This window comes from Melanerpes formicivorus, unplaced genomic scaffold (genome assembly GCF_026170545.1).
Source record: "Melanerpes formicivorus ecotype bairdi unplaced genomic scaffold, bMelFor1.0.p_v2 SCAF_8, whole genome shotgun sequence".
NCBI classification, from domain to species: domain Eukaryota; kingdom Metazoa; phylum Chordata; class Aves; order Piciformes; family Picidae; genus Melanerpes; species Melanerpes formicivorus.
This window is the reverse complement of record NW_027142360.1, coordinates 7,642,229-7,667,368: the sequence shown is the minus strand read 5'-3', so window position 1 is coordinate 7,667,368 and position 25,140 is coordinate 7,642,229. Positions and strand designations below refer to the sequence as shown.

General features: G+C 42.2%; 2 protein-coding genes and 1 long non-coding RNA gene across 4 annotated transcripts in view; 1 reads left to right on the top strand and 2 right to left on the bottom strand.

Annotated features, from left to right (window-relative positions):
• Nucleotides 1-2,435, bottom strand: part of SLCO1C1 (solute carrier organic anion transporter family member 1C1) — a 34,817-nt gene extending 32,382 nt beyond the window's left edge. Inside the window, exon 1 of the mRNA XM_068141914.1 lies at nucleotides 2,047-2,435. Coding sequence (XP_067998015.1) covers nucleotides 2,047-2,131 — 85 coding nt within the window. The 5' untranslated portion in view covers nucleotides 2,132-2,435. The remainder of the gene's footprint in view (nucleotides 1-2,046) is intronic.
• LOC137442849 (uncharacterized) lies at nucleotides 1,848-24,403 on the top strand. 2 transcript variants are annotated; one of them, XR_010987782.1, is made up of 3 exons: nucleotides 1,848-2,091; nucleotides 22,460-22,664; nucleotides 23,880-24,403. It is a non-coding gene; the product is annotated as an uncharacterized lncRNA (long non-coding RNA). The 2 variants fall into 2 exon arrangements; XR_010987781.1 differs by having other exon boundaries at nucleotides 22,448-22,664.
• Nucleotides 11,549-25,140, bottom strand: part of PDE3A (phosphodiesterase 3A) — a 279,933-nt gene continuing 266,341 nt past the window's right edge. The window contains 2 exon segments of the mRNA XM_068141913.1: nucleotides 11,549-18,761; nucleotides 20,583-20,823. Of these exon segments, the coding sequence (XP_067998014.1) occupies nucleotides 18,514-18,761; nucleotides 20,583-20,823 (489 nt within the window). The 3' untranslated portion in view covers nucleotides 11,549-18,513.

The following is a 25,140-nucleotide window of genomic DNA, read 5'->3' as shown; positions in this document are numbered from 1 at the left end:
TGGACACACTTTGGCACCTCAATGTCCTCCTTGCAGTGAGGAGCTTGAAACTGAACACTGTATTCGAGGTGCAGCCTCACCAGTGCTGATCAGAGGGTGACAAACACTTCCCTAGTCCTGCTGGCCACACTATTTCTGATACCAGCCAGGATGCTGTTGGCCTTTTTGGACACCTGAGCACACTGCTGGCTCAAGATCAGCTGTCTGTCAACCAATACCCTCAGGTCCTTTTCTGCTGCACAGCTTTCCAGCCACTCTTCCCCAAGCCTGTAGTGTTTCATGGGGTTGTTGTGACCTGGTGCAGGACCTGGCACTTGGCCTTGTTGAACCTTGTATGACTTCCTCAGCTCACTTGATTCCTCTGTAGAGTCTTCCTTCCCTTGGATTATGAGGGCTTCATCCTGCTTCCTGTCCCTGTCTTCTGGCTCAGGAGGTGGTGCACTCAGAGACAACTTGGCTTACTGTTAAAGACTGGGCCTTTTCCTCATCCTTGGTCACTACATTTCCCCCAAAGTCTCTCCTTAGTCCTCTTTTTGTTGCTAATTTATAGAAAGATTTTTTATTGTCTTTTACAGTGGTAGCCATATTAATTCTACCCAGGCTTTGGCTTTTCTAATTTTCTCCCTGCATAACTTTCTGAGTGGCCTGACCTTTCTTCCAAAGACCACAAGCTCTGTCTTTTTCCCTGAGTTCCATTCAAAGCTTCCTATTAAGCCAGGGTGGTCTTTCCTACCCACTCATCTTTCAGCACATGGGGACAGCCTGTTCCTGCAACTTCAGGAGCTCCTTCTTGCAGAATATCCAACCTTCCCAGACACCTCTGCCCTTCAGGGCTGCCTCCCAAGGAACTGTCAATGAGGCCCCCCAAACAGACTGAAGTCAGCCCTCTGAAGGTCCAAGGTGGCAGTTCTATTACTTCCCTTCCTTCTCCAAGAATCAAAAACTCTAATAATTTTGTGACTGCTGTGTCCAAGACAGCCTCCACCATCACATCACCCACAAGTCCTTCTCTGTTCATAAACAATGGGTCAAGTAGGATGCCTTCCCTAGTTGGCTCCCTCATCAGCTGTGTCAAGAAGTCATCTTCCACACATTCCAGGAAACTTCTAGACTGTTTCCTCTCTACTGTACTCTATTTCCTGTTGACACCTGGTAAGCTGAAGCGCCCCACAAGAACCAGGACTAGAGATTGTGAGACTTCTCCCAGCTACTTGTAGAATATTTCATCTGCCTCTTTATCCTGGTTGGGTGGTCCATAACAAAATTCCACCACAATATCTGCCTTGTTGGTCTTCCCTCTGATTCTTACTGATAAACACTCAGCCCTATTGTCACCATCATTAAGCTCATTGTAACGCTGCCTAAATGCAGGGCTACCCCAGCACCTCTCTGTCCTTGCCTATCCCTTCTGAAGAGTTTATAGCCATACAATGCAGCACACCAGTTGAGCTTCGTCACACCTACAATACCTGAGCAAGTCTAGGTGGGTGATGCTTTGCCCAAAGAGCTGCTGGCCATTCTTACACCTTTCTCCTGTCCATCACTGGGGCTCATAGCTGGAGCTTTGAACCCTTCTCACATTCCTGGCTGCAGCTGGCTGGGGTGCAGGAGCCCTCTCTGTGGCTCTGCTTTCCATCCCACCAAACGCACGCCAGATAACTCACCCATGACACAGCCTGGGTGGCAGCGGTGCTCACAGTCCCATGGGGGACTATCCCTGATGGTCAGGTCCAAGGATGAGCCGGTTCCTGAGCATGCATACGGCAGGCTGAGACACTCTCAGGCAGTTCCCAAAGTGCCCCTTCACCCATTCAAACTCCAGGCAGTGAAAAATAGTCCTTCCCCCACTGGAAATTCCTCCACTTTGCAGTAAGCCTCCTTAGACATGCTTTCATTGTGTGTCAGCCCACAGACGCAGCAGCTGCACTTGCTAGAATAGGTGGACACAGGAAAGCAGTACAGAGACTGTTTAACCCAGAACCCAGTTAAAAGACATTCTCTTGGAATGGCAGCTCAACAAAGAGAAGAAGAAAAGCCAAATCTTACCTGGCAGCTGAGATCCCCAGAGATGGTGCCTACCAGATTTTGTAGGTAAGCTCCCTCTATGGCTTATGCCTTCCCACACATGCATGCATGGGCACCAGTCCCAGCTTAGAAGCAGGAGAAATTAGAGGGGGGAAAAAAGACCTCTTAGAAATTACCCTGTCTGTGGGACATCTTTATACTGGAGGTAGAGAAAGGAAAAAGCCTAAGGGTGGGGGAACTTGTTTGGTTTCTTGTTTCGCCTGAGCACTTGATATTCTTTTCACCCCCATCCTCCTCCCCCACCTCCTCACTTTCTTCTTCCTTTCTCCCCTCCTATGAACTCTAGAACATGAGGCACAGAGGCAGAGCAAAGATGCCGGGTGCCCTGGCTGGAAATCCTGAAGAGCATCTAAGCTCACCCGGGGGTATTTTTCTTTTTAACTTGCTGTGAGCTCGATGGGGCATGTGACAAAGCTTTGTGGAGGGGAGGAAAAAAAAATAAAAGTCCTGACCTTAATTGCTTATTCCCAGGAAATGAAAGATTTCAAGGAAGAATGGCCCATTAAAAATACAACAAGGTGTACGTGGGAGAAGACAGGATGTAGGGTGAGCAGGTGATTGACAAAACTTTCCCATCCAGACCCTGATTCCTTCCCTTTATACCTTGCTCCCCAAAAGCCTCAGGGTAAAGTCCCCTTACATGATGTAAAAGCAGAATGAAAAGACTCATTAAAAGATAGAATTGCAGGGTAGAGTCAGTCAAGTCCTTCACTACCATGAAAGGAAACTTTTGCAGACTTCATTCCCAGCCTGTGTTTGCTGACCCAGCATTTACTTGCAAGCTTGTGCAAATGTGAAGAACGTGACTAGTTCCCAGTTCAGTTGTTTGAGCTGAGAGAGGCTATAAATCCTGTGTCTTCTACTAACCTGTGAGCTTTAATTATATAAACAGAGACGGTATTAAACCCATAAATTCTTCTTCATTTCCCCATCTTGTTCTCTCCCAGCCTCTGAGGTAGAGTATGTTCCCATGGCAGCTAAAACGTCATTGGCACTCAAAGCGGTGCCATGCCAAACACAGTGCCTCGGAACAGGCTTCTACTTTTCTAGATTTAAGACAAATTGTTACCCCTTCCTTCATTATATCTCCATTTTGGGTTCTTAATATGGCCGGAACTTTATTCCATTGCATGTAATTCATGTGTCTTATATTCTTACTTGGTGGGTTTGGAGACTTGGGAATCTCTCTTTTCCTCTTCTGAGAGATAGCAGGGTGCCTAATAGCCCTCCAGAATTAGCAACTAGGAGAATTAGTGATTATGAGTTCTTTCAGCCTGTTTCAGAGAGCAGCTTCCAGCTTGTTTCCTTCAATTATTAGGAAAACTGAATGTACACAATGTGGGATCTGTGCTAGTTTTGCCTGACCTTTAATCTTTGTGGCTGACCTTGTCATCCTCAGTGATTTCTGACACAAGCACCAGTTATTCTGCCACTGGTGGCCTTCACCATGCTGCCAATTCACAGAGGAGAAACTCATGTTCAGAATCATGAATTCTTTATATAACTCCCTTTCACATAATCCTCCAAGACCTTATCATGCTACAAATAATATCAGTGAACACCAGGGCATGGTGTTCTACCCTTAGAGGGAAATGCTAAAGAATGATTTTATGCAGTTTAAAATGAAGCAATGCTTTGAAGTATGAGGCTCACACTTCTTAGTGCAACCTCATCTTGCCTGGATGTTTGGGTCCTTGTGAAACCTCAGCATCAGCTTTCCATCATAGTTGGATTTTTCCTGGAATTTCTTTATAGAACCTTCTATGACTTCTTTCTAAGTGCAGATAATATCTTAACTGGAACTGTACGCAAACCACCATGGGAGAAGGCATTTTTCACTAGGGAGTTTTCTTACACCTTCCAGAAGAGCATCACCACTCCTTTATTAGCTAGTTACAGCTGTTCCTCAGAAACACTCTTATTTTATGTCCTGCTTTACAATAGTTTTCCAGACGCTCAGAGAAAATGGATGCCAGATCCTCACTAAAACTCAGTGAGTTCATCTGGCAGAGAAAGAAGTCTCCTCCAGGCAGGAATTTATTAGCCTCCCAGGCCTCCAGGCCATGGGTTTCACATGGAAAGATAATGCAGTACATCATCTACTAGAATTTACTAACATGAACTGAAACAGGGGAAACAAATCACCACCAGTTCCAACACAGGACATGTGGCCTCTTGCGTGTCACTTTTCAGTGCCTCCCACAGGCATGTCCCAAGCACAATGACACAAAAAGTCCCTGGAACTTTGACAGACAGTCAATCAGACAATAAAGGTTTTGCTTTCCCATAGGCCTAAAAGAAATTGCTTACTTATATATACTTACTCTATAATTGAAACCAAGCCTTTAAAGTAGCTACAGGACAAAGAACCAGACTAACGCCTGTTCCTTGAGGTCTGTTTCTATTTTCTTTGCATTCCTACTTTGTATTAGTTACAGGAAATTAGAAGCCAGACCACCTTCATTTCTAAAGCACAGGGTTAAATTAATTACATTTACAAAGCCTGGTCTAGTGTAGTGAATAGCTGTGACAAAAGTAATCTTGATTCATAGATGTGTCGATACATTAACAAGCCAGCTGCTTTGTCTTTAAACTATCCAACAATGACAGATCTCTGAGGTGTAGCTGCAGGGAACTGCCTGCTTTTTCTTCAAGCACATTTTGTGAACAAATATTAACCTTGTAAAAGCTCAAAAACTGTGCTCAGTGTTCAGCAGCATGAAACATTTTCCTTTGTAAATGCCTTAACTGTCTCCCCCCAAATTCTAGGAGACTTATTTAAATCATAAATGTACAGATAAACTTTACACTGAAATCAAAATACACACATACCAGCTGCAAAAAAAACATTTATCTGAGAGGAGGAAAATAGTGACTGACTATTTCACAATAAGAAAACCAAAATGTATAAATGGGATTTTGTTAGACCACACCTCCTTAAAATCTGAACTGACATGATCTGTATGGTCCACAAGAGAACATATTCCCAAGCCTTAACAGTGTGTTGTAAAGCAAAGATATGTATAAACTCTTGGTCTGAGCCCTCAGCTACTCAGACTGACACTTGGCTCCTTTATTATTTATGCTGTCATGTAAAGACTTCAACCCTCAGCTGCTCTGCTCTTCCTGAAACAACTCACAGAGGAGTAGAGCCAGTCACAGCAGCAACTGCTTGTGGCCCAGAGGTTTCCTACCGCAATTATCTCCTAAATCCCTGGAGAGCTCAGCACAGATGTGAAGATGCCACAGACTAGACCAAGAGAGATGGCTAAGCAGTAATACTCACATTTAAAGGAGAGGAATTGAACCATTCATGTTTGCTGAAGGTCATGCAGGAAGCTTGTGCAGAATTTAGGAAGAACTCAGAGATGCCCAAGGTATCCCAACACTACTGAGCCTGGAAATGCAGCTGCCAAAATAAAGAATGGCATCTTACAGGCAGCTGTTTCTTTCAAAGAAACATCTCAGAGTACTTCAACTTTAGTACAATTTAACTTTAATAATGTCAAAAAACCCACAAACAAACCTCCCCCTCTCCGAGCTTCAATTCTTTGTTTAATATGTAATGTAGAGTCAATGATAAGAAGGTACAGCGAAGACATTTAGGCAACTAAAAGCAATTCAGTTTCACTGTCTACTCTCTTCCTATGGATTCATTATTTCTTGATATTAGTTTTCTTTTTGTGGCCAGTCCTGAGAACACACTTGATACAAATTGTAAACTCTGCCCTGGTGAGGCCATGTCTGGAATATTGTGTCCAGTTCTGGGCCCCTCAGTTCAAGAAAGACCTCAGGGAACTGCTTGAGAGAGTCCAGCACAGAGTCACAAAGATGATGGAGTGAAACATCTCCCTTATGAGCAAAGGCTGAGTGAGCTGGGGCTCTTTAGCTTGGAGGAGACTGAGTGGTGACTTTGTTCATGTTTATAAAGATGCAAAGGGCAATGACAGGGAGACAGAGCCAGGCTCTGCTCAATGATGTCCAATGATAGGACAAGGGACAATGGGTGCAAGCTGGAGCAGAGGAGGTTCCAAGTGAACATCAGGCAAGACATTTTTGGCTGTGAGGGTGACAAAACACTGGAGCAGGCTGCCCAGAGAGGTTGTGAAGTCTCCTTCTCTGGAGGCATTCAAAACCTGCCTGACATGTTCCTGTGTGACCAACTCTAGGTGTTCCTGCTCTGGCGGGGGGATTGGACGGGATGATCTTTCAAGGTCTCTTCCAACCCATAATGTTCCGTGATTCTGTGAAATTAGTAAGAAACTTACTGTCAGAACAAACCTTAGAAACTCATTCTTCCCATCAATGAAGCAGAAACAAATAATACTTTGGCTGTTAGAAGCACTCAGAGATTGCCATGAGAATTGCAGACCTGAGGATTGAACTAGTTGAACTAAGGATGTCCAGATCTAGATCAAAGAACCTTTAAGGAGCTCTTCCAAACCAAACCCTTCTATGATTTGATGAATCTATTCTATACTTATATAGCACACTGTCAAAGATCCCAGTCACTCCTGTGAAATCCAGCACTGAGGGGGTATGACAAGAAGGATGAAAGAGCAACCCCAGTGACATATCTCTTCAGGGCATTTGTACCCACTGGATCTCTGGGGAGAATTTTAATTTAGAAGAATGTAATAAGAGAAGCTGGAATTTGTCCAGCCACCAGGGATTAATAGCATTAATCTTAATAAAACCCCACAGCATTTTCTGTAATGCAGATACATTCTTTGAAGTAGGTTTCAACCAAAAGATTTTGGCTAGAAACATGGAAAAACAAGGTGTAAAGAATTTAACAGAAGAGTTGATCACACAGGAGGTGTTGAATTTGTAGAATGTGATGCCTTTGGCAAGCACAGTCATAAACAATCACCATGAGCAGAAGATTGTGAAGTAATTTACCGGCAACAACAACAAAAGTCACTGCAAATGAAGCCATCACACAGATCAAGCAGCAGATTTCTGCTTTGTATTTCCTGGTTGCAGATGTTGCAGCAGCCTTTTATCTGTATTAGACTTCCAAACCATCACAACTGTGACTACCCCAGGTAACTTAATGACTAGCCATCAAAACCTTGGGTAAAAGTTTAAACTTGCATTTTATTGGTTTTGCCCTATAGCTCATGAATGAATGCAATGTTAGTATCACCCCTTGGCTGTGAAGCTGTTCCACAAAGTAGCTGGCTTTGACAGTTCCATTCTCAGCATGCCAGCTTTTTAGGATCCCAGTGTGTGTCCTCAATTGAGCCATGAGCTGCCCAGGGCAAAAGGACAGAAAGTACTTTCCCCCAAAAGAGTAAATAAAAACACTTGCACAGAATTGGAGGTTAAATGAAAAATGCCATTTATGAAAAAACAAAACCAAAAACCCACAAAAGCTATATAGGCACAAAGGAAATAGATACACAAATCACAACCAGCCTTGGCTCAATCTATACCTGGGCGTACAAAGCCTCACTAGGCCAAAACCTGCCAAAACCTGCCCCCAACCCAGGACAGGCCTACCAGGCTTAAATGTCCCCCTCCCCATGCTAGGCCAAAATTGCACAAGAAGAAATTAGCTGCAGAAGGCTGCAAATTCCCTCACAATGCAAAAGAGGTAACAGCCACTGTCCCAGGACCAGGGAGAAGGGAGAAAGGAGTAGAACAGACTGTGCTGTCTGGTTTTACAGAGATTGAGGGATAACAGGATGGAATAGCAATAACTGCAATATACTCTGCCTCTCCCTGCACTTCTAGTCCCTGGAGGATTTTTTATCACTATGGTAGGACACTCAGTCCTCAACCTGTAAGACTGTGGAGTGGCTAAAAATCTCCCTTGTATTGTGGCTACACAAGAGGTACAGCCCCCATTAGTCAGGGTCGCACCAGGAAGTCATGCATCTGCCAAAGTCCTTTGCTGCCCTATTCAACCTGTCACCACAGACCCCATGACTAGATCACGGCACCAAGTGCCACGTCCAGTCTCCTCTTGAACACCTCCAGCGATGGTGACTCCACCACCTCCCTGGGCAGCACATTCCAATGATGAATGACTCTCTCGGTGAAGAACTTTCTCCTCATCTCGAGCCTGAACTTCCCCTGGTGCAGCTTGAGACTGTGTCCCCTTGTTCTGGTGCTGGTTGCCTGGGAGAAGAGACCAACCCCCACCTGGCTACAGCCACCTTTCAGGTAGTTGTAGATGGCAATGAGGTTACCCCTGAGCCTCCTCTTCTCCAGGCTAAACAATCCCGGCTCCCTCAGCCTCTCCTCATAGGGCTTGTGCTCAAGACCTCGCACCAGCTGAAGAAACATTAAAGGAAGTATTGCGAAACACAGTGCCAAGAACTCTCTGAGATAACTATTTTTAGTGAAACAAAAGTAAGTAGTTTTAGGCAAGTGGATTTGCCTGGGCAATTGAGAGTAATTTGAACACCCAGAAAACGCAACATTTAATTGAGCTGCTACTGATTGTGCATCATGGCCTCCTTTATGTTTTACCAGAACCCCAGGAGAGCCATGTTTTTGTGTGGTCTCATTAGCTGATTGACTGCCTCCGCTCTGTGCTTTATTGCTCATCACTTCCCATGGGAACCTCTTGCTGTTTGAAGAGCTCCAGAGAGAGTTTGGTGTTTTTCAAAGACAAATACATTCTTTACCTTGGTAGTGCCTACACTTTGTGAAAAAGAGAATTGAAGGAAAAGAGGTTTAATTCACTACTCCACTTGTTTGCTTCTCTGTGGGCAGCTGCAAATCTCTGGATCAAATAATTCCATGCTATGGAGCTACTAAGTGCTTGGGACAGACCAGCTTCAGGCTTATAAGAAGTTTCTTTAGACTAGGAATAACCATATTTTATTTTTGTATTATTTCTAATCACTGCCTGGTGCAAATCTCCTTACATTTTTGCCACACAGAGCTTAAGCCAAACAAATTCAGAGCTTAAGACAAATAAACTTGTGGGACTTGAAAATCAACAGTCTGATATGTATCTGATGCTTTTCCGTAGACAGGCAGAGGTTGGTCTCTTCTCCCAGGCAACCAGCACCAGAACAAGAGGACACAGTCTCAGGCTGCGCCAGGGGAGGTTCAGGCTGGATGTCAGGAGGAAGTTTTACACAGAGAGAGTGATTGCCCATTGGAATGGGCTGCCCAGGGAGGTGGTGGAGTTGCCATCACTGGAGGTGTTCAGGAGGAGACTTGACAGGGTGCTTGGTTACATGGGTTAGTTGATTAGGTTGTGTTGGATGATAGGTTGGACGCGATGATCTTGAAGGTCTCTTCCAACCTGGTCTATTCTATTCTATTCTATTCTATTCTATTCTATTCTATTCTATTCTATTCTATTCTATTCTATTCTATTCTATTCTATTCTAATTTTGAAATTAAGGAACTTTTAAGTTATAAGGACAGGCACTTTCAACACCCAGTTGATAGAGATAATTTATATGCAGCCATTTCAAATGAGGTGGTTAATGAGCTCTCCAGATCTTTGATGAAAGTAGGTAACAAAACCTTAAAAATGGGGAAAATTTTGGACAGTATAAGACACTTTCACAAAATTATAAACACTGAGCAAGTAACAAAAAAATGCAGCTAGATGTCAATCCTAGCCCACATACTAGACTAGCAAAGTCTTCATTGAAGAATGACAGCATAATTACCAACATAATTGTCACAAAATGGGTTTCAATCAGAGATGGGGAAAAACCCCCAACAACCAACAGGTATCACAGTATCACTGTATCGCCAAGGTTTGAAGAGACCTCGAGGATCATCGAGTCCAACCTGTCACCAAAGACCTCATGACTAGACCATGGCACCAAGTGCCACGTCCAATCTCCTCTTGAATACCTCCAGGGACGGTGACTCCACCACCTCCCTGGGCAGCCCATTCCAATGACGAATGACTCTCTCGGTGAAGAACTTTCTCCTCACCTCAAGCCTAAACTTCCCCTTTTGCAGCTTGAGACTGTGTCCCCTTGTTCTGGTGCTGGTTGCCTGGGAGAAGAGACTAACCCCTTCCTGGCTACAACCACCTTTCAGGTAGTAGTAGACAGCAATGAGGTCACCCCTGAGCCTCCTCTTCTCCAGGCTAAACAATCCCAGCTCCCTCAGCCTCTCCTCACAGGGCTTGTGCTCAAGGCCTCTCCCCAGCCTTGTTGCCCTTCTCTGGACACATTCAAGTGTCTCGATGTCCTTCTTAAACTGAGGGGCCCAGAACTAGAATATAGAATCACAGGATCATTAACTTGGAAAAGACCTCTGATGTCCCACTTCAGCAGATTATTTCTGTGATTAATAAGGTTAAGGTAACACATTGCATTTTTTTCTGGAAGCATTAGTCACCCTGCATTACTATGGCTGAAGAGTGCTGTGTAATACAGACCGCACTGAATCCTTACGGTCTGTATTAATTGGATTCAAAAGTACACAGGTGATGGACATTGAAATATTGGTCAGCATTAAAGAAGGATGTTTATGAAGAGGCCATTCAAAGATTGGTTCAGTCACATGGAACTTAACATGAGATTTATTAGTGACCTGAAACAGACCAGCAGAAACCTGCACTCTAAATTGCAGGTAATGAGATACCAATAAAGGTGAGCATGGGTCATGAACATGTACTAAGCAAGGGCTGACAGGTAAAATGGTAACTCAATACATACCAGCTTTACTAGATTTCAATCAGAGCATGAAGAGGCTACAGGTCATTTGCAGTCTGGTGCTTAAGCAGAAAACTGGATACCAAAAATAAATTTGTCCAATAAAGGAAAAAAGAAACACAGCAAGCAGGATACCACAGAATTCTATTTATGTTGTACATTTGTCTTCACATTGCAACATCCACATTGTTCATTTTGTGACAAGTATTTCTAATCATTTTGAATACATATTTACCGTATAATACATTTTAACAAGAGGCACTTCCAGAAATTCTGGCAAAAAAGGAGCTTCATTAGAGTGTCTAACTTACAAAACAGTAAAAATAAATAATGTTTATCTAAAAGATTTTTTTTTTTTTTCTGTACAGAATCTATTTTGTACAAAACATTTATCAACCATTAACTAAATCACTTAACAAATACTTGTGAAGAGAATATATTAAGTATTGCTACATGTATCGGAGTGCAAGATACTAGTGAAAGGAAAAGGAAATATTCTGTTTATGAAAATCACCTAAAAATACAAGGCCTTGTTCCTGAAGTGTTTAGAAAGGAGAAGCTTGGTTACAACAATACCAACAATATATAAATATAAATTAATGCATGTAGTACTTAGTGAAAAGAACACTGTGTTAAAAACTGGCGTGTACAAATCCTAAACAAGATGGCACTTCTCTGCATTGCCACTTTGGCTGGCAGTTAGTTCTTAAAATATTGCTTTAAAAGAATTAGAAAGGTACACAAAACCCTTTTCAAACAGAGCCATATAAAATGACATTCCCCCCCTCCCTCCACCCCCCCCCCCCCCCAATCTTTCTCTCACCTTCTGAAGTGAAAAAAGTTAAGGAGGGTTTAATTTTGAAGTACACGGCTGACTTGTGAAAACCTGCTACTAGAGCTGAGCCTGAATGAGCATTGTAAAGTAATTCTGTCCAAGGCTCAGGACCTTGAGGTCCCAAGCCAAAAGGCAAACCTCATAGAACAGGAGGTAAGGTGGCCAAATTCTTCAGTGTTTTCTGAAGTAAAACCCCCTTTAGGTTGGCCTTTTGCGAACTTGAAAATGCAAAACCTCTATGACTTGACATTTGACATGAGGAGGGTCAAACGCTTCAGTCGTATCAACAGACCAAAAATGGTCATTCAGGGAGGGTCTTGACCTTGCTGGATTCATTTCTTGATTACTTTCACCAAAAAGGGATTTTATTTATATATATTTTTTAAGTCACACCTATGTGCTACACATAGTTGCATATTGTAACCCAGATGGCCAAACTCCATTGGAAAACAAATATTTTTGGATGTTACCACTTCCACAGCCAGAGGCAAAAGTTACAAAATGTGGTTTTCTTGGAAAATCTCCTAGATATCCTTCTACCAAAAATGCCAACAAGAAAAATAACCCAGAACCCTGCCACCCATCAGCGAAAATGTTAACCTGTTAAACAAACACAACCCACTGCAAGAGTCACAGCTTCTGAAAAAGGGAACTGAAATTACTTTCTGTGATGCAAACATCTTAAATGGATTACTCCAAGGGAAAAAATAAAGAAACAAAGACAACTCTAGGAAAGTAATGACCAAATCTATGCTGCCATGGTTGAAATATTAAAAATGCCATCAACACCACACAGCAGTTACTAACTCTGATCGCTTACGATGCCACCTCAGGTTAAGGTTTATAACCACCTCAAAATGAAGAGTTTGCATTCAGGTAACAGATTTTCATCGTGTGTCAGAATCAGAGGGGAATTTTGGGAAGATAACTTTAATAGGCAACAGGCTTCCTACTTAAAATTTGTATGCACACAGATAAGCAAACCCCTAACTCTTTTCTCTCTGAGCAGACTACAAGTCCCTTTGTTTGTTTGTTTTTTATGAAAGCATGGGGGCAAAACATCTAGGGCCAGGAGAGAAAAAACAACCAACAATGAAACTCCCAAAATGAATTCTTCTCTAAATCAGTATTTTAAAGAAAAGAACAATTGCTAGTTCACATTAATTGTTTGTAAGTGTTCGCTGCAGTAAAGGAAGACGGCACTGGGAAGCAGAGCATCTAAGTCCACTGCCTGCAGGATGTTGCTGTGAGGAAACCACAGCAGGGCGGGTATGGAGTTGGATTATATGACTCGTATCTTATTTCTCCAGCTACTTGGACTACAGCCCTCTGAGATCTGGCATTTGTTCTTTACTTCTCACCAGTTCCTCCCTGCGTGCCATGCTGCCCAGGACTCCATGCCGTATACAGGCCAGTGGTGCAGGCACAACTCCCTCTGCAAGCCAGAGCAAAACCAAGCTAAGACTCATCTGCCTCAATGGGACCACAGCACGTGATGTGTTGTGCTTATTTGATCTGATTTCTACAGGTTTTGAATCCAGACAAGAGAACTGAGTCATAAAAGCACACATGGTCTGCAGCTGAGGAAGAGCCCTTTATACTTGCTCTTATGCTTCCCCATGGACAAGAAAAAGAAATTTGGACTTGCCTATCGAATTCACTGCTGTGGATACACCACCTTCCTCAACTGCAGACTTCAGTGGTGCTCCTTGGTGCAAACAGATCCCATATTTCCTCCATAGCAGAACAAGTCTCATATGGTGCCCCACTTCCACACCTTGGACATACCACAAGCATGGCTTTGGAAGTAAGAAACAGCTGGGATGGACTAGCCACCTAAAAAGCTTCACTGAAATCAGTATTAGCGCCAAGCAAAGTTTTCTTTAATGAGGGAGAATTAAACTACTTTAGCCAAAAACTCTTCTTGGTTTACTATACCTCTCAGCTCAACAGACCACGATCAAGGCCAGTTGGTTTCTCCCTGAACTCATCACCTTCCAGAGGGAACTGTTTTACACGTGCAAGCACTTGGGCTAGCTTTTGCATAGACCTCAAGTGACGTTGGCAAGCTTTCAAACTGCAAAATGCTTAGTGTTGTTTGAATTTTATCAAAGAAGTCTTGTTAACTAGCTCAAGCTTTTGCCCCCTTTTGTGATTGTGAACACGGACCCTGCAGAAACACTCACACACTTTTCTGCCCACAGACTCCTGAGGAGCTTGTATTATCCTAAGAATTCGGGCAGATTCTCACGTAGGCGATGTCTGCATCCTACTGAGGAGGAGTGATGTGTTTTTCACCAAGAGAACACCTGCCTGCCTTGAAAATCCCACTAATGGCCTCTGAATAAATCATAATTAGGATGTAAATGGAGGATAACTCTCGCGCTGCTCCCTCCAACACTGGGATTCAATAACTACCACAGCAGGGGCTATAATCCTGCTTTGATTTACCTCCAGAGGAATGTTGTTTTGCTAAATGGAAGTGATGAAATCCAAAGAAAGATTTATTGATGAAATTCAAAGAAAGATTTATCATACCAAGTTGCTCTCAAACGCAGTGGTGCTGTCTTGCTCTAATTCAAAGTTTGCCTCATAGAATCAGTATTTTTTTGCTAGCTCTTCCAGTGATTGCTTAAGACAGTTGTCATCTAATTCCAATTATTCCCTCATCTGCTCCAAAACAATTAACATGCATTTCCTTCAGGAGGCCTGAACACTGTTATTTGTTGATTCACATGAAAAATATGAAAATAAAAGAAAAAGAAAACCAAGAAGAAGACTCCTTCACTCCTTCCCCCTAGATAATGGGAACTATTAACTTCTCTTGAATGCTGTCACCATTTTGACTAATGCTGCAACATCAGCTTGTAATTTACACTCTGGAAACTCCACACTGAAGTGGGGCTACATTTGATTTTGAAAGAAAATTAAATGTGTTGCATAAATTCTGTTTCATATTGGACTCCAATATCTTTTCCTATGAATTGCAAGTTTGGCTTTCTCCTTGCATATATACAACCCCACCAACTCAAGAACTAATTAACACCAGTGATGCACTTATAGCTCTGGGCCTGAGGGCTCTCAGGGCAATGTTCAGGCCCAAGACTTGGAAGAGCAAGTAACCCTCCATGCCTGCTGCTCAGCTGTGGTGCTTTCAACAGACCTGGGAGAGGCATGTTCTCCTCTCTGGGTATGCATATGTCTCAATTTAATCTTCCACTCATCCCACAGCTCAAGAACCTTTCACACTCAAATGGAAACTTTTCTTGCTTAAACACAGAATGCTGGAACGTCTCAAACATAACAGCACTTACAGAAGTAATAGCAATTATTAGTTTTTTAATGAATTAGAAGTTTTCCAAAAGCCTCCTCTTTCAAAGAAAGCAAGCCAGACTCTCACTGCTGCCCTCTGACCCTACTGCACAGTATGTCTATGAAACGGCTCAGCTCTAGAATGAACCACAGCAAATCTGTGCTGACTTGTATCAGCTGGTGCATCTCTCTGGGGTTATTTGCTGGTCAAGTGCCTTGTGCCTACTCTGGATCTCAGCCTTAGGCATGACTGTTTGTTCAGGCTCACAGTGACTGACACATCTGACTATGCCTACTGCAAGTCTGTAACAGGGTGGACTCAAATTTACATTTATCTTCAACAACATCAAAGCCCTCACTGTCATCAGCATAGGATCACACCACACAGACCAAGCAGGATGTGCCAGATAATTAATGAGACTTTGCACAAGTACTTCATTAACACCTGGGACCGACCACAAAGCTTATGCTGCCTTATACTTTTGGCCAAATTTTCAGAGGTTCATTTTGAAAACCAACAAAAGTTCTCTAAAATCCCAAGTCCCACTAAAAGCTGGTAGGGTTCAGGTTGCTGAGTGCCCAAATTGACAGCTACTCCTCATCTATTCAGCTCACAGATCAGCAGCATGGGCACAGCACTGGGTGCAAACACACACAGACTGGGGCACAGGCTGTGCGGTCTTCACTGGCTGTGCCGCTGACTAATGCACAATTGGCAAGATCCTTACTTCTCCATGCTGCATTCTACTGTCTGGGGCATTCCTAAGGGAAAGAAGAAAGAAGGGGCTAAAATGTTGGCAAAAAGTAAATAAAAAATCTAAAAAGCACTTTTTTTTTGCACTTTTAACACCTGGGCACCCACTAACACTTTCAGCACTAACTTCTTATTTAATTGTTTTTCCTACTAGCAAAAGCAATATAAAAATTAATACAAAAGAAAGATAATCCAGTGATCATGAATGGAGAAGAAAGTGCTTGCAGATTTGGCATTTTAAAGCATCTCTGTAAGTTTAATTTTTGAAGGACAGAACGAGGCACATTAAATTCTTCTGATGCTGTAAGGTGTGCATATCACTCGTACAAGAAAACCCCAAATGAAATGATTAACCAAAGTGAGCAAAGAGATGAGAAAACACTGCAAGCTGGTATTGGAGGAGACTTGCTGAGATCCTGGTGATAAGCCTTTTTTTTCTTTTGAATGAATTTTGCTATGTCCTTTCCCTTTGAAATAACAGTGCAGTTTGGACCTTTGCTTCGAAAAACACCGTTTCTGTTGAGAAAAGCATTCAGAGCTACGCTCCAGAGTAACTCTGATGAAAGGCAAACACATCTTCTCTGCTGTTAATAGGAGAATGGGATGATGCCAGGCAGAGGCAACTTGTAAGAAACCAAAATGCTGTTTTCCAGCAAAAGCTCCCTCTTAAAGGAAATGCAAAGCAAAAAGAAACTCTGAAGTGATACCACACTTACCACATGTACTGATTGGCTTTGACAGAGAATGTTTTCCAACGTTTTTGGGGAGGTTTATCAATAGGATCATGAAATATGGTGAAAGTGTAACAATAGCAACAAGTGATGGATGCAGTGTCAGAAATTTAATATAGAAAGGGACTTCTCCTACAAACTCTTCCTTTCACAAGCGTTCTTACTCACACAAGCCAGCCTCTTCTTGGCGAGTGGCTGCAGGATCAAAAGATAGAAAGCATACATAGTGAAATGATTTTTGAGAGTTACTGAACTTTATATATATATATATAAAATTATTCTTGTGGGAACAAAACTTAAATTGTGTGCTACTGGTTGGTGCTGCCAGTCCTTAAGAGCATCAATAATTTCAAGCCCCGATCCTGTAGACCACTGGCTTCACAGAAGGGTCTACACAAATCACTCAAGACTGCATTTGTTGGGTGTGGAAATGGCTACTCTGTATAAAAATGGTCTTGTATTTATTTCTTTTTTTTTTCTTTTAAAATTAGCTTTACAAAAAACAAACTTTCCCTTTTTCTTCTTTTTCTTTTCTTTTTTTTTTTTTTCTCCTTTTCATTTTTTTTTTTTTCTTAAAGATATCATTATCTACAGGAACCCATAAAATTTTTTTTTTACCATATTTACATCTAGATAGCTAATCATTGACAAATATAATATCGTGAAATAAAATATGGAAAGTGAATATCCAACCTTTTTAAATAGACATTTGGCTCACAGCGTAAACAACGGAGAAAAGAAACAGAACAACAACAAAAAAAAAAACCCAAATCCAAAAAATCTGCTCTTACAGGCCTGATCTTTTCCTTTATCTTAAAAATAAAAGGAAACAAAAAAAAAATAATATTGGTGGGAACGAACATGCTGCTTCGAAGCAGAATGCCAGCAACAAACTGCTCTCATTCAGCATCTCGCACTCAAACCCAAGTTCTCTGAAGCTCATGTGAGTGGTTGCTGAGGTGTACAAGTTTTCAGCCAACACAGCATTGGCACCTGTCCCCCACGCTGCTCCTAATGCATCATTTGCCTTTTGCTCTGAGGAAGGGCATGGCCCCCATACTCCCTTTCTTTTGCTTTCAAGAGATGTAGTTTAGCTTCATTCTTAAATGATTCTTAAATTGGCCACTGATGCACAGAGGCATAAGGTTAGATTAGGAAGATGACAGCGTGTCTCTGGTTTCTGCGTACGTACACACATTTGCTCTCTGCTCTCTCCTGCCCAAATGCACACACTGCCCCTCACAGCCGTTCACACACCCAGAAGTATACAGAGGGACAAGTCCTCTCAAGGGGGACATACCAGCATGCCACAAAGTCCCTTGTAACTCCCTTGGGGAAATAAATTGCTTGGCACATCCCTTTTGCCAGCAGTTTGGGAAGTGCAGAGGAGAAGGAGAAAGAGGAGAAGGCGGAAAACCCTGCACAGCCAGATGGGGCCAAGCCAGCAGCCCACGCCACCATGGCCCCTGCTGATAGGCTGCTGCATGCAGCTAGAGTGCCAACTGTGACCTGGAGGGCTATGGGGAATGCAAAGCTCCTTAAAATGGTTTCTGGCCTTCGGTTTGTTGTTGTGTATTCAGACGTGCTACACCTAGTGTAATAAGAACTCCAACTCTGCTGTATTACATCACATCCACTCACACTTGCACACACGCCCTCACACACATGTATGTTGGCAGGATGTATCAGCATTCATGTAAAGCTATGGAACTTTTATCCCTCAGCAACAAGAGAAAAAGCTACTTAACTGGTACCTTACTGCTAATTGCAAATGTGCTTTAGAAACAGCATTTCCTTAGCTCTCATCTGTAAATATCACAGTGACCATAATATATCATTAAATGTATTTTGCTGAAGTGCATAGCCAATAACCCTGGCTATATATATATATATTTATATATATTTATATAATTCCACCCACCCCAAATCTCTCTAAGGAAAGTCTGTAAAAGCCGGTGTCGCAGTGTGAAAGCTTCCTTGAGCACAGGAGTTTAAACAATGTACCTCACCATAAAAAGGAAAGAGAAACAAATTAAACAGCTGTAGGCGCATTATCCCATACTTCTACAGTGTTGTGTCTAAATGCTGTGCTGGCTTGAGAAAGAGTTTGTGCACGAGTCACTCTGTCTTAAAATACTGCTGTGAATATTGTCATTGGTTTGGTTCTAGAGTTGTGCTCTCCTCTTTATCACTCTTGGGCTTCCCTTTCTCCTCCTCCTCTTCCCTGATGGCCTGGATTTGTTCTGAAGATTGATACAGCGTGGATTGCTCTGTGCCTTGCTTCTCTGTCCCGGCTAACCTCTCCTCATCTTCAATTACTTTCTTCCACATTTTATGGTTCTGAAGCAGGTGCTGAGTGATCTGACAGTAGATTTTTCTCCTCTTGAACTTCTTCTTTTCTGTAAAATACCGTGTGACATTAGTGTACTATTTTCTGTAAGCGAAGGAAAAGGAACTAAAGGTATAGGAAGCAGTCAGGGTGTATATGACATACAGGAACTTCACCAAGAGATTTTTAAACCCCACAAAACTCAAACAGTCTTCAAATTCAGAATGCTTTGCCTCTCCAGATCTCTGTGAAAGCAAACTGGGTTCCTTCAGATTTTGAGCGCCAGCTTCATCCTATTATCGGCTTCAGGTTGTCCCTGACTATGCAGCTCACAGAGACATCTAGTGCTTGAACAAGCATGTATGAAACACGTTGCTGAGCTGTTTCTGGTAATTTTTTTTAAATCAAGTACTTAAAGACCATGATTGACCTACTCCATTACAATACATTTAATTCTGTGTCTCCTCCCTGCTCACAATAAATCCCTGCTGATTTTCCTATAAAAAAACCCAATCCTGACGTGGTTGTATCCACAATTATTTCTGGTCTGAGCTGTAAAAGGATAATGAATAAGCAAGTACTAGCAATCAGAGGAGACAATCCCTCCCTGTGTTTTCTTTTCAAAGTCAGAGATTACTGCTCCAGCATCATGGTGGAGATGACCTCAAAGACTTTGTACAAAATCTCTTTGGCAGCGGAGTCTGACCGCTGAAGTAGCTGTCACATAGCAAAATATTGTCAGAGAGCTTGCTTGTCTTTTTGAAGCATCAGTTCCCTGCTGTTATCCTATAAAATGTTTTTCCCACTGGTAGTTCTCATGGCTCCTGACAGAGTCGCGCTACAAGTGTTTGGCTGATTGAAGCACGGGTTTTGCCTGTGCCAGTGCAGTCTGTTCAGCACAGACTGTTAACTCCTTAACAGTACAAAGCTTGACAATTTTCCCTGGTCATTAACAGCGGCAGTGGTAGTCACGGAACTGAAATAATAACTCCTTCAAAGAGAACTGCTGATTTTTTCTTCCCCCTTTAGAGAAGGTGACGTAGAAGAATGTTTTGTACAAAATAAATTTGCGTGGATTAGTATTTGCAGGTTGCCTGAAGTATGCCTGTGTCAGGATCCAAAACGTTTAGCCCTTGAAGCTTTTGAATTGGAAACAAAGAGCTTTTCACTGAGCAACAGACGAAATCCAACTCAATCCTTCATTAGAAAACCCTTGGCTCCCTGTAGGAAACCTTCAGGTTTAGCACTAATAAGAAGCCTCTGCCCTGCCAATGCCGCAGCAGGACATTTTCTCCTGGGTTTCCCGGGTGACCCCACATCTTGCTGTGTTCTGCAGCTACCAGCAAGCACTTGCAGTAGTGTTAAAATTGGTCTGAATCACTGAAGACTGAGCCTGTGTAATTCTTACAGATGCATCAGAATTACATGTGCCTGCAATTGTTAGCTAACTTAAGGTTTTCTAACTCTTAAATCTGACTCTATTGCTTTAGTGAATTATCAGGATGTTTTCTGCCACAACTACATTTCCACCTGCCTAAAAGGCATTTTTATCAAGAAGATCTTCACCATTTTTTAACACAAGTCTTAGAGTCTATGCATCTCAGATCTCAACCTTTTGTTTTGTCATATTGAGAAAGTTTAGAACATCCACAATCTTGTTGATCATAGGTATGCATTTCTAATGACCTGTAAGACCTTGGAATGTCTTCATTACCAACGTAACTGGCTACCTGCCAGCTTCACCAAGGACAGCACTGAATAACTGCAACCCTGGGGAGGTCCATATTGAACCTGTTGAGCTCACGGTCTCAATGCTTTTATAATGTGGCTGCTTAGTTGTGGTCACAACAGGGAACTTGTTTAGTTGAAAAACTAAGTGCAAACAACTTACTGGATTCTGCATTTTCACAAGTTTCCATTTCTGCTGTTTCTTCCTCTTCGTGTTCATCAGTGTCTCCTGACTCATCACTATCTTCTATCCATTTCCCTGGCATTAGCCCAGCTGAGTCATAGGAGTTACATAGTGGTCCCACAATGTGAGTGATGAAAGATTCCTGGAGGTGTGCCAGCTGAGGAGCAGAGCGATCCATGAAAGGACTGATCGGCAAGCCCAGGCTAGCCTCTTCATCACCCTGGATATGAAAAATAGTGGTAATTTCTCTGAAGTAAATGAAACAAAACCATGTCACAGAAAGGAGCAATGAATATCAAGCCTATTAAAAATGATGAAAGAGAAATGATTCAACTCAAATGCTTCCTCCATAGCATGTCAGCGTGACATTGCTACGATCAAATAGTTAATCAAAGCTACAGCTCTTTTCTTCCGAGAGGACCCACAACCAAGAGTGAATTTAACAAGGGTGTTAGTGCAAAATGATGTCCACTCTCCTTGTCCTGTACTTAGCACTGTGAGTGTGAAAATCTGAAGATGATTCCTTTCCCCTCTCCTCCTCTCCCCTCCACTTCCCTTAGACGTTATTTACAAAAATTCATTCTGTTAGCTCAAAACAACCTTGCAGTCAGCCACCTGTTTGCAGGCAGCAAGACTATACTTCTACAGGCAAGGGTTGTCTCATTGAAGTAGTTTTCTGATTAATTTTCTCCTCAGTCTACAAAATATGGAGAAGTCTTATTACCTTTGGGTTGTATTTGTTTCCTAGGACTACTAGAATGATCCTTATGAAATCATGAGTTACTCAGAAGCAGCAAATCTTTCCCATAAAACTTTTTGCTAGCTTTTCTTGGGGAAAGAAGTTAAGAGTGGAGGTATAGGAAGACTTTTTCCTCCCTCCTCTCATGGTATAAAAGAAGCAAAACCTTTTTGCAGAACCAAGTCTGATATACTCATTCTTATCACAGCAAAAATTCTGGGGATATCAATGAGCTTTTTAGCTGATATGTAAAGACTGAATGGTAATTCCCCTAACAAAGCCTCATATGTAAATGAATGTCTTAATATAATACAGAGGTCTATATTTGAGAATAAAGATTAGAATTTGGACATATATTTTCAAATTCCATCATTGCCCAAATTTAAAGACTGCCCAAATACATATGAGAGTGGAACATCTTCCTTCTGAGGAAAGGCTGAGGGAGCTGGGGCTCTTTAGCTTGGAGGAGACTGAGGGGTGACCTCATTCATGTTTATAAAGATGTGAAGGGTGAGTGTCAGGAGGATGGAGCCAGTGAGGTCCAATGACATGACTAAGCAGGATGTCTGCTTAGTGATGTCCAATGACAGGACAAGGGGCAATGGGTGCAAGCTGAAGCAGAGGAGGTTCCAAGTGAACACAAGGAAAAATTTTTCACTGTGAGGGTGACAGAAGACATCCTAAATCTGCCTGGATGCATACTTGTGTGACCTACTCTAGGTGATCCCGCTCTGGCAGGGGTCTTGGACTATCTTTTGAGGTCCCTTCCACCCCCTACCATTCTGTGATCTCCCTGTAATCTGAATTCTGCAAAAGTCATGAACTGTATCTGCTCAACATCCTGTTGGTATCAGGGAGGACCAAGAACAAAAGTTAAATGTACTACAAATGTTTATTTCTTTGTGCTTTGTTTTGTTACTTTTAATTATAACCTACCTTGAAATGTTATATTCAAATATTAAATGTAAAATATTAATGTTAACAAAATGTGTGGAAATAGCAAGGAAATTAGAAAGAGTTTGCTCTTTACAGTAACCCATCTGAGACTGCCTGGTTGTGAGATGTCAGTAGCAGGAAGAAAGCTGACTGTTGAAATGGTTACTAGTTCTTTTTTCAGGTTCTCCCCCTCTACTCAGCTCTGGTGAGACCCCACCTGGAGTACTGCCTCCAGTTCTGGAGTCCCTATTAAAAGAGGGAAATGGACATGCTGGAAGGTTTCCAGAGAAGGGCCACGAGGATGATCAGAAGGCTGGAGCACCTCTCCTATGAGGGTAGACTGAAAGAGTTGGGGCTGTTCAGTCTGGAGAAAAGAAGGCTCTAAGGTGACCTGATTGTGGCCTTCCAGTATTTGAAGGGGGCTACAAGAAGGCTGGGGAGGGACTTCTTAGGATCTCAGGTAGTGATAAGACTAAGGGGAATGGAATGAAGCCGGGAAGTGGGGAGATTCAGAATGGATGTGAAGAGGAAGTTCTTCACCGTGAGAGCAGTGAAGCCCTGGAGTGGGTTGTCCGGGGAGGTGGCCGAGGCCCCGTCCCTGGAGGTGTTTAAGACCAGGCTGGATGAGGCTCTGGCCAGCTTGACCTAGTGTGAGGTGTCCCTGCCCATGGCAGAAGGGGCTGGAACTGGATGATCCTTGTGGTCCTTTCCAACCCTGACTGATTCTGCGATTCTATGATTCTATTCTACAGTTCCATTGCAATGTGATTTATCATATGAAATACTTTGCACTGTGTTTCTTGATTCTTTTTAATATGTCTAACCTGTCTTCAACTAAGTATGCATGTGGGGAGAAGAAAAAGAAACAGAGTGCAATGTTTCTTTTGTATGACACAGGATTTTGAATGTTTCTATGCAGCACAGTTTTAATAAGGGATTTTATTTATTTATAATGGAGTTAAATTCTTCACGGGAATTGGAGTTTATTAAGGGAAATTCATGAAATATTTCATTACTTTCACAGGTTGAAATATGTATGCTTTTTGATAATAATTCTAGGGAAAATCAAGCTTCCCAGAAAATTCTCCTTTTTAGAAGTGAGAAAGCTAAGGTTTTTCCCTTCTCAGAAAAAAATTAAAAAATAGAATCAAAAGCAAGGTGAAAATGATTTGATAGATGTCTTTTAGCAGAAAGTCAGATCCTAACCCAGGTTAAATAACCGAGAACCTGGCTTGTCCTCCTTAATGTCAAAAATAAGTCCTAGGAAGAAAACATTATCTGTTTCCAATTCCATCAGTATCCTGTCAGCATGGCAATTCATGCCGTGCAAAAATCCAACAAACCAGGAAATCCACTGGGGCACACTGGTTTCTCAGTCCAGTGAACACACATGGTCTGTTAAAACAAAACCAATCCCCCAAACCTCTAGCATCTTAGTATTAATATCCCCTGACCTCTTGGAATTCGCAAGCCGAGAGTGTCAATACGTTTGTCCACAATCTCTGTGCCAAAAGGAATGCCAGTAGCAAAGGTAACAGATGTGTTATTCTGAATCAAATCTTGCAGAGAAGATAAATCTCTATTTTTATTTTTCATTACAGGATTGTAAGAAAGATAATCTCCAACAGTCCTTTGCAGCAGCTTCCAAGAGCCTGAAAACATTAGCAGCACACCTTTCTGAGCAATGGAAAATTACCCAGGTTTCTAACATGGTATCCTCCCACAAATGTTCCTCCCAGGCTTGATTCAGAGCTCACTATCCAACACTTTGATGATATTAATGTACTGGAGCAATTAGTGCCCTCTGACATTAATTATGTTGGATCAAAGGAGAGTCATATCATAGACCTCATTAACAGGTTTTGTCTGCACAAGCTATGATCATCACCAGAATTAAATACTATTTGTTGGGAGAGTTGTAATGAAAACAAATAAGGAGAACAACATGGGAAATGAAGGTTGATTGGTGTCATCACAGACTTGCACTCTGTAACACAACCAAAAATAAAAAGAAAAATGGAACTAACTATATATGAAATATATTTGAAGGCTGCTGTTCTTTCTATTCCTCTGGAGATTTGAAATAAATGAAGGAGCTACAAGTCAGTGTCTGAATTTTGTCCCTTTCCCTCTTTCTTTACATACTACAGAAGGCAGCTACAGCAGGAAATCCTGTGGTTGTTTTTTGTTTGTTTTGTTTGTTGCTGTTTTGTTTTCAAACCTGTAAGTACAGTAAATTTAAGGGATGATGAAAAGGCTTTAAAAAGGATAAGTCTGTGACTTTGAGTTACTGCACAGCCTCTCTGAGACATCTTTGGGGTGTCTGGTTCAGTGATTTCGCTCTCTTGCTCCCTCTCAAAAAAACCAGGATATGTGGAATTTACTCTAACCAGCACATTCAGAATATGTTCCCACTCAGGAAATGGAGAAATTGTGTGGGAAAAGTCCTGTTTCTTGTACTCAGCAGGGCTAAATAGTTTATAATGAGAAAAGGTTCAATTAAAGGCTCCCTTACACCTGGCAGTAGAGGACCAGCGCCTGGCTGTATTCCCAGTTCTTTGTAAATGAATCAGTGGCTGTCCTCCTTCTACGTGCTACCATCAGCTAAGCCTTGCATAATTAGTGCAGTTGTATTGACAACCTTCTGAAAGTGTTGTCTTAAAAAATAAGTACGAGTCAGGATCAATGTGTAGGGAGCAGATATGGTCAGTGTGTGATAAACTAAAAGCCTATGCACTGGACGTGGCTGTAACAGTAAGATTCTGCATGTGTGAACAGAGATGTGGCCCAGAGAGAACTCTAAATTCCTCTGGTCTGTTGTGTCCATCTAGAGTGGCTGCAGAAGAGAGTAATGAAAGCCAG